This window comes from Sus scrofa, chromosome 17 (genome assembly GCF_000003025.6).
Source record: "Sus scrofa isolate TJ Tabasco breed Duroc chromosome 17, Sscrofa11.1, whole genome shotgun sequence".
NCBI classification, from domain to species: Eukaryota; Metazoa; Chordata; class Mammalia; order Artiodactyla; family Suidae; genus Sus; species Sus scrofa.
This window is the reverse complement of record NC_010459.5, coordinates 13,729,667-13,745,353: the sequence shown is the minus strand read 5'-3', so window position 1 is coordinate 13,745,353 and position 15,687 is coordinate 13,729,667. Positions and strand designations below refer to the sequence as shown.

The 15,687-nt window shown below is 46.5% G+C and overlaps 1 protein-coding gene across 1 annotated transcript; it reads right to left on the bottom strand.

Annotated features, from left to right (window-relative positions):
- Positions 9,869-15,639, bottom strand: PRND (prion like protein doppel). The gene is made up of 2 exons (XM_003359880.3): positions 15,564-15,639; positions 9,869-13,061 (listed from the first exon to the last, which is right to left on the bottom strand). The coding sequence occupies exon 2, from the start codon at positions 13,048-13,050 to the stop codon at positions 12,514-12,516; it is 537 nt and encodes a 178-aa protein (XP_003359928.1). The 5' UTR covers positions 13,051-13,061; positions 15,564-15,639; the 3' UTR covers positions 9,869-12,513.

Genomic DNA, 15,687 nt, shown 5'->3' with positions numbered 1-15,687 from the left:
TGAGTAGGAAGGCAAAGGAATTCATCTCAGATCACTTTGAGCCCATATGTTGTTGCTATGACACAGACAGAGCTATAAGGAGTTGGACAGACTCTCCTCAGTGGGTGTGGGAGGAGTAAGAAGGAGGAAATGGGCTTCCACAGGTGAGAAAGTGGGTTTGATTCATTCATTCATTCATTCACTCATACATTCATTGGGGTGATGCACTCAGCTCTGCACTAGGTGCTGTGCGGGACACAAGAGAAGCAGAAATTCCAGCTCTTATCCACAAGGAATCCACATTCAGCTTGGGAAAATATGGAATAAAAAGGCAATGTCATCAAAATAAGTTAGTGCAGTGGGACCCATAGATAGGTGTTAAGGACATTTCAATGGGCAACAGGAGCTCTTTGTGGATGCACAGTGTTGCTGGCGTTGAAGTAAGTGATAGACGTACATGGGTGGTGTGACTCGGGAAGATTCCAGGTCTCAGGTAGGGCCTAGTACAGATGGACAATCTCATGTAGGAGCCATCAGGATAAACACCCCAAATCCAGGAACCCTGAGACCACAGATGGAGAATCGTTGTTGGCAGAAGAACTGCATAGCAGACTAACATTCCCCTGCAAGCCCGGTGATGCTGTGGCCTCTTGTCTTAGTTAGTTCAGGGCTGCTGTAACAAAGTGCCATAGGCTGGGTGGCTTATAAATAACAAGAAATGTATTTCTCAAAGTCCTAGAGTCTGAGACATCCGGGATAAAGGCACTGGCAGATTTGGGGCCTGGTTCTCAAGCAATTCCCGGTTCTCAGAGGGCGGTCCACGCTCTGTGTCCTCACGCAGTGGAAGAAAGGATGGAGTTCTCAGGGGTCTTTTATGAGGGTGAAGCCCTCGTGATCTAATCACCTCTCAAAGGCCACACTTCCTAATATTATCAGACTGGGGGTTAGGATTTTGAGGGGACACATGCATTCAGTCTATAGCACATCTCATCCCCACCCCCAGGCACTTGGCCTTGCCAATCTGGGCTGTGTATCAGAGGCAATAGACTCTGGAGCTAATAGCTGTATCTTCATTACCTTGAACACTCAAGATGAGCTGATAAAGCACCGGTTCCCTGAAAGTTCTCTGTAATTAGAAGTTGAAGCTACTCTCATCACAGTCTTTTTTTTTTTTTTTTAACAATTTATTTATTTTTTTTAAATTTTTTAATTTTTACTTTTTATTCTTTTGGTCTTTTTGCTATTTTGTGGGCCGCTCTCACGGCATATGGAGGTTCCCAGGCTAGGGGTCGAATCGGAGCTATAGCTGCCAGCCTATGCCAGAGCCACAGCAACGCAGGATCCGAGCCGCATCTGTGACCTACACCACAGCTCTCGGCAACACCGGATCGTTAACCCACTGAGCAGGGGCAGGGATCGAACCCACAACCTCATGGTTCCTAGTCGGATTCGTTAACCACTGCGCCACGACGGGAACTCCTCTCATCATAGTCTTATCTTTCAATACGTAGATATATATTCTGCTGCTAAACAAGATCATTCCCCCCCCCCAAGTGACTGCCCTAGTTTTTATGTGGTTATCCATTCACCTGTTGATGGACAATTAAGTTTCCTCAAGATTTGGCCTATTCTGAAGATAGGCTATGAACATCTGAAATATGCAAGTGTTTTGGTGGATGTATGTTTTCATCTCTCTAGTGTATATACCTAGGAGTGGGATTGCTGGGCCCTATGTTGAATTATTAGAAACTGCCCAATGGTTTTTTTAAAGTGGTTGCTTCTTTTTTTTTTTTTTTTTTTTTTGTCTTTTTGCCTTTTCTTGAGCCACTCCCATGGCATATGGAGGTTCCCAAGCTAGGGGTCCAATCGGAACTATAGCCGCCGGCCTTCGCCAGAGCCATAGCAACGCGGGATCCGAGCTGTATCTGCGACCCACACCACAGCTCACGGCAACACCGGATCCTTAACCCACTGAGCAAGGCCAGGGATTGAACCCACAACCTCATGGTTCCTAGTTGGATTCGTTAACCACTGAGCCACGACAGGAACTCCTGGATCTTTTTTTTTTTTTTTTTTTCACTCCCACCAGCAAGGTAGGAAACTAGCAATGGGTTTGAGTGTGCCTCACTTCCATTTAATCTGCAGGTCTCAGCACAATCAAGCCTCAGTTTTATACCCAGATCCCCTTTACACATGCATGGCTTTAATCCTACGTGAAATTAGTTAATATTTATTGCAGACGCCTGTCTCCAGTATTGATCTACTCTAAGCTCCTTAACTGTGGTCTCCATCACTGTACCCCCAAGGCCTGGCCAGATGCCCAACACACAGGAACAGCCCCGTAAATATTTGTTTCCTAACAGGGTGGCCAGTGGAGTGAGTCCAGTGGCCTGGCAGCTTAGCTGCCCTCCTTTGGGTCTGGCACACAAGGTTCACTGGGTTCCGTTTTCTGGTCATCATCCTGTGATTTCTAGCCAGTCCCCTGATCGCAGTGGGTTTTAGAGTTATACCAGACCGTGTGCGATGTTCACACTTGTCTCCTCTTTCTAGCCCTTTAAGCCTTTGCACACATTATTTCCTCCTACGGTCATGCCCCTCTGTACCGCATTCTCTTACTTTCTCCTGGACTCTGCCTACATCTCACCTCTGATTTCCCCAGGAGCAGCTAATTGACTCTCCTTTAAGCCCCTTTGAGCCTCTGATGTTTCCTCATCACTGTGAACTGTGCAGATTCCGAAGCAAGATATTCTAAGATTTGGGGAAATCTCATTATAGCAGAGGTTTCCCCCATAAAGTCCTGTCAAGTTTAATTAGAAAGCATAAAAGACCACCTTTAGGTATTGAATATATGAGGACTGCCATTAATAAACTAGCGAACTAAAATCTGCCCCTAAATGAAATGATTCTGTTGTGTAAGAGGATTGAGTGACATGAAGTGCAAATTTGCCAGAATTTGTAAAGCTGAGTGACCTGCTCAGGCTACTTCCCAGAAACAGGAGAAAATGCCCTGGAGTGAGAGCATCTCCAGGGGCTCTGGTGTCCCCCCTTGGGAGGAGAAACACATGAGGGAGGCAGTGAGGACAAGGGAAGCAGATGAGGGAGGATACGTAGGGTCCAAATGGAACATCCCAAACTCACCGTGCGCCAGACATAGGCTTCTTCTTTTCCTGGATTTCTCCTGCAGGTATGGCTGCCTGCAGCCCACTCTCACCTTGCAACTAGAGCTGTCCTTTTAAATGCAGGCCTGATGCAGCATTCCTAACATCCTGAAGTGCTCCCCCCTTACCCACACTCTCCTCGAAGTGTGGTCTGTGGGCCAGCAGTGTTGTATCACCTGGGAACTATTAGAGTGGCAGAATCTTGAGCCTACCCCAACCTGCTGAAGCAGAATCTGTACTTTGCCAAGATCCCCATTAAAGCTTGAGAAGTGCTGCCCTCTAAGGGCCAGCAGAATGAAAGGACATTGTTGGTCTTGCCCTTCTCTTTCTCTAGCTTCATGGCATCATTTTGTGCCATGTGCCCTCATGTTCAGGCTGGGCGGAACAACCTCTCTCTCTCTTCTTTTTTTTTTTTTTTTTCTTTTTCTTTTTGCCTTTTCTAGGGCCTCCTGCGGCATATGGAGGTTCCCAGGCTAGGGGTCTAATGGGAGCTGTAGCCGCTGGCCTATGCCAGAGCCACAGCAATGTGGGATCCGAGCCGTGTCTGCGACCTACACCACAGCTCATGGCAACGCCAGATCCTTAACCCACTGAGCAAGGCCATGGATTGAACCCACAACCTCATGGTTCTTAGTTGGATTCGTTAACCACTGAGCCACTATGGGAACTCCCAACCTCATTTTTAAAAATGATTTTTCTTTTTTCCATTATAGTTGGTTTACTGTGTTCTGTCAATTTTCTACTCTACAGCAAAGTGACCCAGTCTCTCTCTCTCTCACACACACACACATTTTTTTCGCACATTATCCTCCATCACATTCCATCGCAAGTGACTAGATATTGTTGCATCATTTGAAACTATTTTCTCCCATTCTGTAAGATGTCTTTTTGTTTTTTTCCATGGTTTCCTTTGCTGTGCAAAAAGCTTGTCAGTTTGACTAGGTCCCATGGGTTTATTTTTGCTTTTATTTCTGTTGCCTTGGGAGACTGACCTAAGAAAACATTTGGAAGGTTGATGTCAGAGAATGTTTTCCTATGTTCTCTTCTAGGAGTTTGATGGTGTCTTGTCTTATATTTACGTCTGTAAGCCATTTTGAGTTTATTTTTGTGCATGGTGTTGGGCTGAACGACTTCAGCTCCTTGAATGTATTGCAGTGTTTTTGTTTTTGTAATAATACTGCCTCTTTCCTATCTTCTCCACCTGGGTACCCCCATTCATCCTTTCAGACTTGCCCTCTCTGGAAACCTTTCTGGCCAGTGCCCAAGTGTGGCACAGCACTGTCCTGCACTGCTTGGTCACCATCCCCCAAGACCTGGAAGGAAGCAGTGATGAGTCATTCTCTGTGGTGTCTGCAGAGCCCCAGGGATGGCCAGCCATGTAAGAGAGTCAGTAAGGGTGAGTGGCTAACCAGTCTGAACTCCAGCGGGGCCCCCTTCTGGCCATCTGTCTTCTGCTCCGGTCTAGGCTGTTCAAGGCCCAGGAGCATCCCTCTGCATGGAGGGAGAGATTTAGAGGGCAATCTGCAATTATCTGCAATTATCTGCAACCCCCAACCGGAAATGACTTTAGCTCTGACCTGAAAGGGATACAAAATTGCCTATGGAATGAATTAATATGTGTAAAAGTGATCTGAAAACAGTTAAATTAGTTGTGCTATAGCCATTCCCACATGACTGTGCACGTCTCTAGTCAAGCTGGTGACTCGAGACTAGCCAGGTGTATTAATCATGTTTTTAAATTTTCTTTCTTTTTCTTTCCTTTTTTCTTTTTTCTTTTTTTTTTCTCTTTCTTTTTTTTTTTTTTTTTTTTTTTTTTTTGCTTTTTAGGGTTGCATCTGCAGTATGTGGAAGTTCCCAGGTTAGGGGTCAAATCAGAGCCATAGCTGCTGGCCTAGGCCACAGCCACAGCAATGCCAGATCCAAGCTGCGTCTGTGACCTACACTGCAGCTCACAGCAGCACGGGATCCTTAATCCACTGAGCGAGGCCAGGGATCAAACCTGCATCCTCATGGATACTAGTTGGGTTTGTTACTGCTGAACCACAATGGGAATTCCAGTGCACCCCACTTTAAAGGGCAGAGTCACAGAAAACTAGAGACCTCCACTATAGCCCAAAGCCCACTGCAGTTGCTCAAGCTCTCAAATCCTAAACTGTTTACTCTACCCTGTCCTGCCCTTCCCAAAAACCCCCACAAATGCTTTTGACCTTGGCTTTTCTCTCTTGTGCTTCTGCTTCCTGACCAAGGTCTGGGGTTCTTTCTGTGGCCCCACAGTGGTGACAAGTCATGCCTCTCATTTCTAGGGGAACTGTGTGACCCATGGCATTGCCCTCTCGTGTGGTCACTCAGTCACCGTTATAAGTTAAAACCTGGGCACAGAATACCATGCCACTCTTGGTAAATGGTATGAGGCAGGGCTCCCTCGAACCCCCAGAGAGCTGGTGCAGTGGTTTCCCTGTGGTTTGTACACACACGCTTGTGCCACCAGAAAGTAAACTCCTACCAGCAGGGACATTGCCTTAATTGCCCGCCACTACAGCCCAGCACAGAGGGTACTGACACACTAGGAACTCCATGATGACGATTGAAGGAAGGCAGGGATGAACCCAAAAACGTCCAAGATGAGGCCAAGAGGGACATTAGCTAAAATGCTGATTGTAAGTTAGGAGCTGAGAGAATGACCAAAAGAAAATTATCTATAATTCTAGGTAAAAGCCATCTGATAAGGCAGCAAGCCAATGGCCTTGAAATATAGATGTAGGGACACCAAAGTCAGGCTTAGGTCCTGCCTTGAGAGAGAGTCTGGCAATTGGACTTCTAGAAACCTCCATCTGCACAGGTCAGCCTTCTCCCAGCTGAGTTTGAAATTCCAGAAGGAACTTTTTAGAATCTGCTCTTGTGACAGTGAGCCCAATAAACCTCTTTAACTTTGGGTGGGGGCCTTCCCTGCTTTGGCTGAACTATGTGGGCCAAAATCTGAAGGAACCCACCAATGCTTTGCCTCCTTCTCACCTTTATTTTTTTCTTCAAGGGAGCAGGGGTGATGATGAGGTTTGGTTTAGGCTTAAGGAGGGGTAAAGGGGTAAAGGACATTTAAGAGATGCTAAAAGTGTTCTGGAACCAATTCCAATGTGTGTGCGGTGGGGTGGGGGAGGGAAGGGGGGGCTTCCTCACACATCCAAGCAATTCTCCAGCACCAGCAGGGTGTCCTATACCTAATTCAACTCAATTCTGAAAGTATCTTCCTGAGCATAGCATTGGGTGCCACAGGTTAAGGGCACATCTCTACAAGACGGCCTGCCCCCACCTCCAATTTAGACACCAGTCCCAAGCCCAGGGTGTCACCTGTGCTCCTGATGGACCAGCAACAGCTCTGAGGTACCAGCGACCCCCTTCCTTGGGGTCAGTTTTGTGAGCGACTCATAGAATCTAGAGACCATTTTACTTACTAGATTACCAGCTTATTACAAAATGCGATAACTCAGGAACAGCCAGATGGCAGAACGGGCAAGGGATGGGAACAGGGCAGAGCTTCCATGCCCTTTCTGAGTGCATAACTCTTCCTAAATTGCCACATATTCACCAAGGTCCTAACTCATCCTTCTGGGTTTTGTTTTTTTGTTTTCAGTTTTTTTGTTTGTTTTGTTTTGTTTTGTTTTTGTTTTTTGCTTTTTAGTGCCGTGCCCACGGCATATGGAAATTCCCAAGCTAGGGGTCGAATCGGAGCTGAAGTTGCCGGCCTACACTACAGCCACAGCAATGCAGGATCCGAGCCCAGTCTGCGACCTACACCGCAGCTCACAGCAAAGCTGGATCCTCAAGCCACTGAGTGAGTCCAGGGGTCGAACCCAAGTCCTCGTGAATACTAGTTGGGTTTGTTTCTGCTGAGCCATGGTGGGAGCTCCCCTTCCGGGTTTTTATGGAGGATTCATTACATAGGGAAAATTGATTAAAGCATTGGCCTTTGGTAATTGATTCAACCTTCAGCCCCTCTCCCCTCCCTAGAAATCACGGGGTAGGACTGAAAGATCCCCCCCACCCCACAATTCAAGCTTGGTTCCTCTGGGAACCAGTCCTCATCCTTAAGTAATTTCCTAAGTCATTACATGAACATAAATCCAGTTAGTGATGGAAGGGGGCTTGTCATTAATAATAAGACACCTGTTTCACCTTTATGGCTCAGAAGTTATTTTAGGAACTGAGGACAAGAGACCAAAAACAAAAGATGTTTCTCATTGCTCTAATCTCTTTGGAAATTCTAAGCTGCAGTGCAGGTTGCAGACGGGGCTAAGATCTGGTGTTGCTGTGGCTTGGTGTAGGCTGGCAGCTGTAGCTCCGATTTGACCCCTAGCCTGGGAACTTCCATGTGCCCTGGGTGTGGCGGTAAAACAAACAAACAAAGAAACAAACAAACAAAGACTTCTCTGGTGGCTCAGCGGGTAAGGGTCCAGCATTGTCACTACTGTGGCTTGGGTCACTGCTGTGGCACAGGTTCAATCCCTGGCCTGGGAACTTCTGAATGCTGTGAGCCCAGTAAAACCCAAAACCAAACAAAAAACCCAGCCAGTTAAAAAAATGAGAAACCCGAATTATGGATTCGGAAATTCAAGAAGGACATGACTGATGTGGCTCCCCCTTAGCCAGGAGCCTACCCTGGACCCTTCCCTCCACTTAGTCCTTGAAGATCTCTCTCCTTGGCATTGAACTTTCTTTCCTGAGCCTAGAGCCCTGCTGTGTGCTGATGCCACTTCTGATGAGCCTGAGTGTGTAATTCTTTCCATGATGGTGTCAACTGAAAAGAAAAAAAAAAAAAAAAGCCCAACAGGAGAGTTGTGAGTTAAGTTTTACTGGGGGCAAAATGAGGACTCTAGCCCAGAGATAGGGTCTCAGATGACTCTGAGGAACTGCTCCAAAGAAGTGGGGGACAGTATATGTGTGATTTTGGTGAGGGGGTACTTGAGGTCAAAGGTGGAGCTAGTCACAAGGAGCAGATGTCTCCATTAATTTTTTTTTTTTTTTTTTTTGCCTTTTTAGAGCTGTACTCATGGCATATGGAGGTTCCCAGGTTAGGGGTCAAATCAGAGCTACAGCTGCCAGCCTACCCCACAGCCACAGCCACACAGGAGCTGAGCCGCGTCTTTGATCTACATCACAGCTCACAGCAACGCTGGATCCTTAACCCACTGAATGAGACCAGGGATCGAACCTCATGGTTCCTAGTTTCTGCTGCACCATGACAGGAAGTCCATCCATTAATGATTTTAGTGCTTTTCTAGCCATGAGAAGACAGAAGAATTTGGGCTTATAGAATCTTCTGAAAATATCTAACTGTCTGAAGGCCTGCTCTGCCAGTGCTTCCCTGACCTCCTTTCGGGGCATGTTGAAGGTCAGCAGCTGCTGTGGCTAGGGATTTAATCCTTGTAGAGGCAGATGGCAAGTGACAATTTTTAGTTGGCAATTGTCTTCTCCTAGGCTCTTCTCCTACCCCCCACCCCACCCCCAGTCTCCCACCCTCGCCCACCTCCATCCATCCAGGGAGACCAGCTGTGCAAAATCCTCTGGTCCTGAATGTTTCCAGCTTCCTCCAGTTCCCTTCTGGCCTTCTGCCAAATTCCTTCTACAATTGAAGACCAAGTCTAGGGGAGTTAAAACAGTCTGTATTTGTTCAAGAAGGCAATACTTTCCCACAACAAGATTTGAAATTCCAAGGGAAGACTGGGGGGAGGATAGAGGTAGACATAAGAGATTCAGACCAGGGAGTTCCCATCGTGGCTCAGCAGTCATGAACCGGACTTGTATCCATGAGGAGGCGAGTTTGATCCCTGGCCTCGCTCAGTGGGTTAAGGATCCCGTGTTGCTGTGAGCTGTGGTGCAGGTCACGATGCAGCTCAGATCTGGTGTTGCTGTGGCTGTGGTGCAGGCCAGCAGCTGTAGCTCTGATTCGACCCCTAGCCTAGGAACTTCCATATGCTATGGGTGCAGCAGTGGAAAATAAATAAGTAAATAAATAAATAGGCCAAAGCCAAACCTCACACCCTGCTTCCCTGACTATTGGGGAGTGTGGAGTTGTGCAGACATACCACCCTCTGAGCCAGAAGCCTGCACTGGTTCTGCCTGCTTTCCAGGCTTCACATCCAGATGTTTTGGCCCAAGCAGCAGGTGTAGGATGGAAATTACTAATAGTTTTAGGATTTTCAAACTGTCCCTGTGCTCTGAAATTATTCGGGAAGCTTTAGGTGTGTTGTCTGCAAACACAGAAGATGCTCAAGCACCATTTGTGGAAAGGCAGTTACTCATACTTAAAAGATAGAAACTCTTACAAGTTAAGCATTGTATGCTTCAAGTGGAATGTGAATTGCTCCAGCTACGTAGGGCATAATCTAGTCATGTCTAGAACAATTTAAATTACACACCCAGTGTTCCTGCTGTGGCTCAGCATGTTAAGAACCTGACATAAGATCCGTGAGGATGTGGGTTCAATCCCTGGCCTCACTTAGTGAGTTAGATCTGATGTTGTCTGTCGCAAGCTTCAGCAGATGCAGCTCCGATCCTGTGTTGCTGTGGCTGTGGTATAGGCCAGCAGCTGCAGCTCTAATTCGACCCCTAACCAGGAAACTTCCATATGCTGTGGTGTGGCTGTAAAAAGAAAATAAATAAATTACACACAGCTTTGTTCCAGAAATTCTGCTTGTGTGAATCTATTCCACAAATAAAAGTAACGGATTACAAAATTGTATGTACAAGGATGTTTATTGTTTGCAGAACAACCTGAAGGCCCCTCAGCAAGGAAATGATTCAATCACCCGGGGTCTCTTCTGGGACATGCAATATTATGCAGCATCTCTAAAAGGACAAGTTAGCTAACTATCTAGCTGTTGCTTTAGGGAAGGGGTCATGGTGCAGTATTAAGTTAGAGAGGCCGATTGCAGAGGAATAAGTGTGAGATGTATGATTATGGTATTTTTTCAAGGAGTAATCAAACAAAAAACATTTTATATACCTGATCATCATGAAAGCTTAGAGGTTACATCTCAGACAGGGAGGAGGGTGGATTGGGGAAGGCAGAGAGGGAGGCAAGAACCCCAAATCATAGAAAAATGATAAAAGTATAAAATTGAGCAAAAATTTAGAATACAAAAGCTCACTTGCATTATTACTGCAAATATGTGCATGTGTATATGCAAATGGTACAGACTAAGAGGTCACAGGGCAAAACGAGAACACTGACTCCATCAGAGGCTGGGAGTGTGGGCAATGTTTTGTTTTGGATTTCCGTTGTAATCTTAATATCACTTTTATGATAAACTTACATTTTTAGAAAAGAACGCTCAGAAGGGATAAGAAATCAATGGTTGGCAAACTTAAGCCCAGTAAAATGATTATCGAGAATAGTTTAAAAAATCACTCATGATGTCTTGCAGCTAGTAGGCACTTGACAACCCTTTGCCAAAGTGAAAAGTTAGACTCACAAAGCCTTGACTTCCTCTCATAAAGGATGTTCAAACATACACAGATTCAATGAAAAGCTCCCTAAATAAATTGAGCATTTGAATCCTAGATACCGACTCACCACATGCCCACTTAAATCTGGTGTCTGGAACTATTAATGAAATGAGAAAAGACAGCAATGATAAGAAAAGTACTACATCATGGCCCCAGTGTTTTCACATAAGCAATGAGGTCATTTTGCTTTCATGGCTGTGTGCCTGGGAATTAATCTCAGGAGAGCTGGGACTTGAAATGTAGACACCAGCCTACAAGCAGCTGTTGTATTTTAATTGCTATTGTTATTGTTTTTAAAGGAATGACATGTAAGAAATAACCTGTGCATGTTCTGGACTTGAGTCTCAGCCTCTGATCCAGAGCTCATCAGGACTTCGAAGGCTGAGTGCAGTGCCAGCAGTGTCCTCTCAGGGCTGGGTGGAGAGTCCCCTCGTACCCAGGGAAGGTGCTTCTCTCGGCTGCCCGGCCCCAAGCCCTCCGCCTGCTTTCTATGCTCAAACCTTCCAAATGTATCTTTGAGAAGAACACTGATAGCAGAGGAGGCTCAGAACAAGAGGTACCCCTATCAGCATTCATGTTTTAAAACAGGATAAATTGTCTGATAATGTACATTCCGCCCCCCCCAGACAATTGATAATATCCAGCAACTTTTATCTCCAAATACGATTCAACAACTCCTAGGTGGTGGTGGAAGAAGGGGAGGGGACTCTCTGAGAATATTCCCAAAGGATCTGTGGGGGCATTTAGAGCATTAGATTCATTATTTTTATTTAAATGGTATTCGTATTTTCTTATATGTATATATAGTTTAATAATAAGTCGATAATTAATAGGTGTATCTGCTCTTGAAGAAGGCATGCATGAATTCTTTATTTGGTCTCCCTAAAGACATAGCTTCTTTATAACTTTTCTGTTGAGAAACAGTTTTTTGAAGCTCTAAGTGGTTCACAGCAATGATGGCCCCTCGCCAAAGTGGCAGTAAAAGAATGGCTAGAGATGGTGTTGGAAGGAAGGCGAAAAGAAATGTAAAGAAAGTATATTTAAAAATACTCGTGTGCATGTACCTGAAACGTGCACACAGGGTTGGGGGAATATTAGAAAGCAAACATGTCATTTAGAAACAGTTTCTTAACTACATGGACTGTTTCAGAGATGAGAATAGCAAACGCTAATCATTCTTGTGAAAAAACATCAGTGTGCCACAGACACATCCAGCCATAGATTGAGTCTACTCTGGAAGTTAGCGTGGCAATACTTCCTTACAAGGAAATATGAGCCTTTGTCTAGCTTTTATTTCTATTTTAGTTTAATGTCTTCATTACATTTTAGTTTAATTAACTTCCATGTAACAAGATATCACATACATGGCCATCAACACCAGTCTTTTCAAATCTCCCAAAGTGGGAAAATCTGGAGAGAGACAAGCCAGGGTTGAATTGTGGCTCTGACACTGTCTAGTTACTTTACCTCTTGGACCTCAGTTTCCTCATCTATACAATGGGAATAATGCCTACCTCTAAGAGCTGTTGGGAAGTTTTGCGGAGTGCCTGGCACAGTCCCTCGTGCGGTTTTTATCTGCTTACCAAGCATTTATTGCATGATGCAGTGTGCCGGCCACTCCACCGGAGCTGAGAATGTAGTGCTGAGCAAGCCACCCTCAGGTAAAGCCTGGAGAGGACTGGTGCCGGCACATCTATTAGCTACAAGCAAGCACCTGAGGGAAGACTTGGGAGTGCTATTTGAAGTGCTGAAGAATCACTGCTCTTTGGTACCTTCAGAACATGTAGTGGCAGGGGCTGGGGGAGAAGGACTGGGCTAACTCGCTCATGTTTGCTCATCTACGCAGCTCTGTGGCTGTTGGCTGCTGGCAAGCTCATTTCACAATTAACCAAATGAAAACCAGCAGGCAGAGCATCATGGGCTGGTCCATAGTGACCCGAAGTCCCGCTCCCCTTTCCAACCAAAAATCACAGTGCTTGATGGAGCAGAGCTCCCTGATCAGCCGCCACAGGACCCGCTGGTAAAGCTTATTGTCCGGTTTCTCGTGGGACAGTTCCTCCTGGTTCGCCGCCTGGGTGGTGTTGATGCAGCTGGTGACAAACTTCTCCTTGGTGACGTTGACCTCGGAGCAGCCGTTGTAATGGATCCCATCAGGGAACCGCCAATAGTTGGCCTCGTAGTACCTATTGCCCTCTGCCCCAAAGTCAATATCCAGCTTTCGACCTTGCTTAATGAAAGCCCCTGGGCGCATCTCCGCTGTGTGGGCCTCTGTGACCTGGGAGGTACTTGGCAGGGCCTTCCGGTTCCACTTGATTCTGTGCTTTATGCCCCTCGCCTTGACTTCGGAGAGCTGGCTGAAGAGCAGGATGCAGACAATGGCCCACCTACGTCCACCCAGGTGCTTCCTCATGGTGTCAGGACCTGCAATGGAAAAGCCTAGAGCAATTAACGTCCCCAGTGGGGTTCCCTGACTCCTCCCATGTGTAAGAAATTTTATTTCTTTTTTCTTTTTTTAAATTAGAGTATAGTTGATTGACAGCGATGTATCAATTTCTGCTGTACAGTGTAGTGACCGAGTCACACATATATATACATTCTTTTTCTCGTACTATCTTCCAGCATGTTCTGCTCCAAGTGATTGAACCATGCATTCCTGCCACCTCTCTCACAGACCCCGTTATTAGCAGCCACCAGGCTCCTTGGGAGGTAGCCTGATACCGCTGCTCCCATCACATGTTCTGGGTACACAGGAGCCGCTGCCACCCCTGAGAACTCCAGGGCTGGGCCCCAGCTGCTGCATCTACATACCTGCTGTCAAGGCGGTGATAAACATAGAAAAGTCAGACAATATGAGACGACAAAGAAATAGCTTTTAGACAAAGGAACAAGACAAAAATACACAAAAACGACTAAATGAAGAGGAGATGGGTAACCTACCTGAAAAAGAATTCAGAGTGATGATAGTAAAGATGATCTAAGATCTAGGAAAAAGAATGGAGGCACAGATAAAGAAGTTACAAGAAATGTTAACAGGGAATTCCCGTCATGGCTCAGTGGTTAACGAATCTGACTAGGAACCATGAGGTTGCCGGTTCAATCCCTGGCCTCGCTCAGTGGGTTAAGGATCCGTCGTTGCCATGAGCTGTGGTGTGGTTGCAGATGCAGCTCAGATCTAGTGTTGCTGTGGCTCTGGCGTAGGCTGGTGGCTACAGCTCCCATTCGACCCCTAGCCTGGGAACCTCCACATGCCGCAGGATCAGCCCAAGAAAATGCCAAAAAAAAAAAAAAAAAAAAAAAAAGGTTTAACAAAGAGCTAGAAGATTTACAGAGATTTTAAGCAAGGAATGGCATCCTTGCACCTTTTACATTTTTCCTGAAGCATAAGTGGCAAGTGTTTTTCCAAGCTTGGGCTGCACTGGGTTAAGTCAATACCAGTTTCTTGCTTTTGCCTGGGATTCTGTGTATTCAGGATGATGATCTTGGTTTTCTCAAACGGCTCTGAAGCTGCAATTTGATTATGTGCAGGCGTCCTTTCCTTTCCCATCTCACCCCTGGGGACAGTGTGACCCCACCCTCCCCCCCTTAACTAGCTTATTATTGCACCGACTATGTGCCAGCCACTGACACTGCCTAACTCAATTCTCACACAGTGGAGGTTCATTATTATCTCCACTTTACAAAAGTTGTACCGGGATTCAGAGAAGTGAAGTAATTTGCCCAAGACCACACAAATTGGTGGCAGATCTGAATCCAGCTCTGCCTGATGCTCTTCCCCTGTGCCCTCTTGCCATGCTCTACTGCCCTTCTGGGTTGCTGGAGGGTACGGTGCTCAAATTTTGTGCTTTTGCTCATTAGGCATGAAGGGCAGCCCCGATGGCCCCTGAGCTGAATGCACAGCAGGGCCGGTAAAGAATTTCAGGGAGGACAGGAGGGCTTGGGGGAGCTTGGCAAGCCAAGGTGGCCCCAGGGCATGAGAAACGCTGCTGCTGACCTCAGGAAATACCCCTGCCCACCCACACCCCCAGCCCCCCAGTCCGGTAGTTTGTCACATCTGGTTCCTGAAACTACAATAGCTATTGTGGAAACCCACCTCCCAAGGTCAAGTGTTTGGGGCATTCCAGCACCTGGACCTTTGTGTGGATCAAGGATACAGGGAGAGTTACTATCACAGAGCCTGCTTAAGCTGCCTCCTGGATGGAGAGGGACTGAGTCCACGGCTGCCAGAGGTGGAGAAGGTTGAAAGTTAGCTTGCTTAGGTTCTGGCCTACCCTCTCTGCAGTATTTCTAAAAGTGATTAGTACACTTTTAGAATATGTTTAACTCTGGTGTGACACTGGTTCCTATGTAGAAAAAGAAGCAAAATGCAAACTAAGTGTACATCCTGGCTTCTGCGAAGGCCTCTGCCAACTCTTTTTTCTTGCAGGCATCACCTGGTCACTGCCCCAGGGTGGGCAGGAGTGAGCACCCAGGCTTCCAGTCTCCCTCCCACCCCACCCCCCAGTCACAGTGAGCTCAGACGAGCTTTCTCCAGACAGATCCGGCATAAAGCAAAATTCAAATTAATCTCCTAATCAGAAGCCATGCCCTGTGTCATCAGCCCATCCCCTTTGGTAGAAGAAATCTTAAAGAAGAAGAATGATATAAATTATGAGTGGATAGAGATCTTGAGAAAGTAATTAGTCTTCAGAGGGCTTCAAAGCAAAAGAAAATCCCAACCAGCTGACCCCAAAATAGCATTTTATTGTAGCACCAAAACATAGACAGCGCCAAGGGATGTTTGAACACTCTCATAAGTGTCCCCAGACCTGGGACCCATCCCAGGAGGTGGGAGTAAAGAAATCAGTGCATGGTTTGCATTCTGGCTAGAAATGAACAGCCCTGCACAGAAATGGAATCCACATGCAAACTTTGCCCCCCACGTACCTTGGGATCTTTCCTGGAGCACGGTGCACCCCTGGAGCTGCTGACCCGGGGTCTTCCTGCACACACTCCTGGGCCTGCCCAGCTATGTAGGAGCTGCAGGGGGAGGGGCTTTCCTGCTGCTTTC

Excerpts from the sequence above, each read along its gene's own strand:
- PRND (XM_003359880.3), bottom strand. The coding sequence starts at position 13,050 with ATGAGGAAGCACCTGGGTGGACGTAGGTGGGCCATTGTCTGCATCCTG.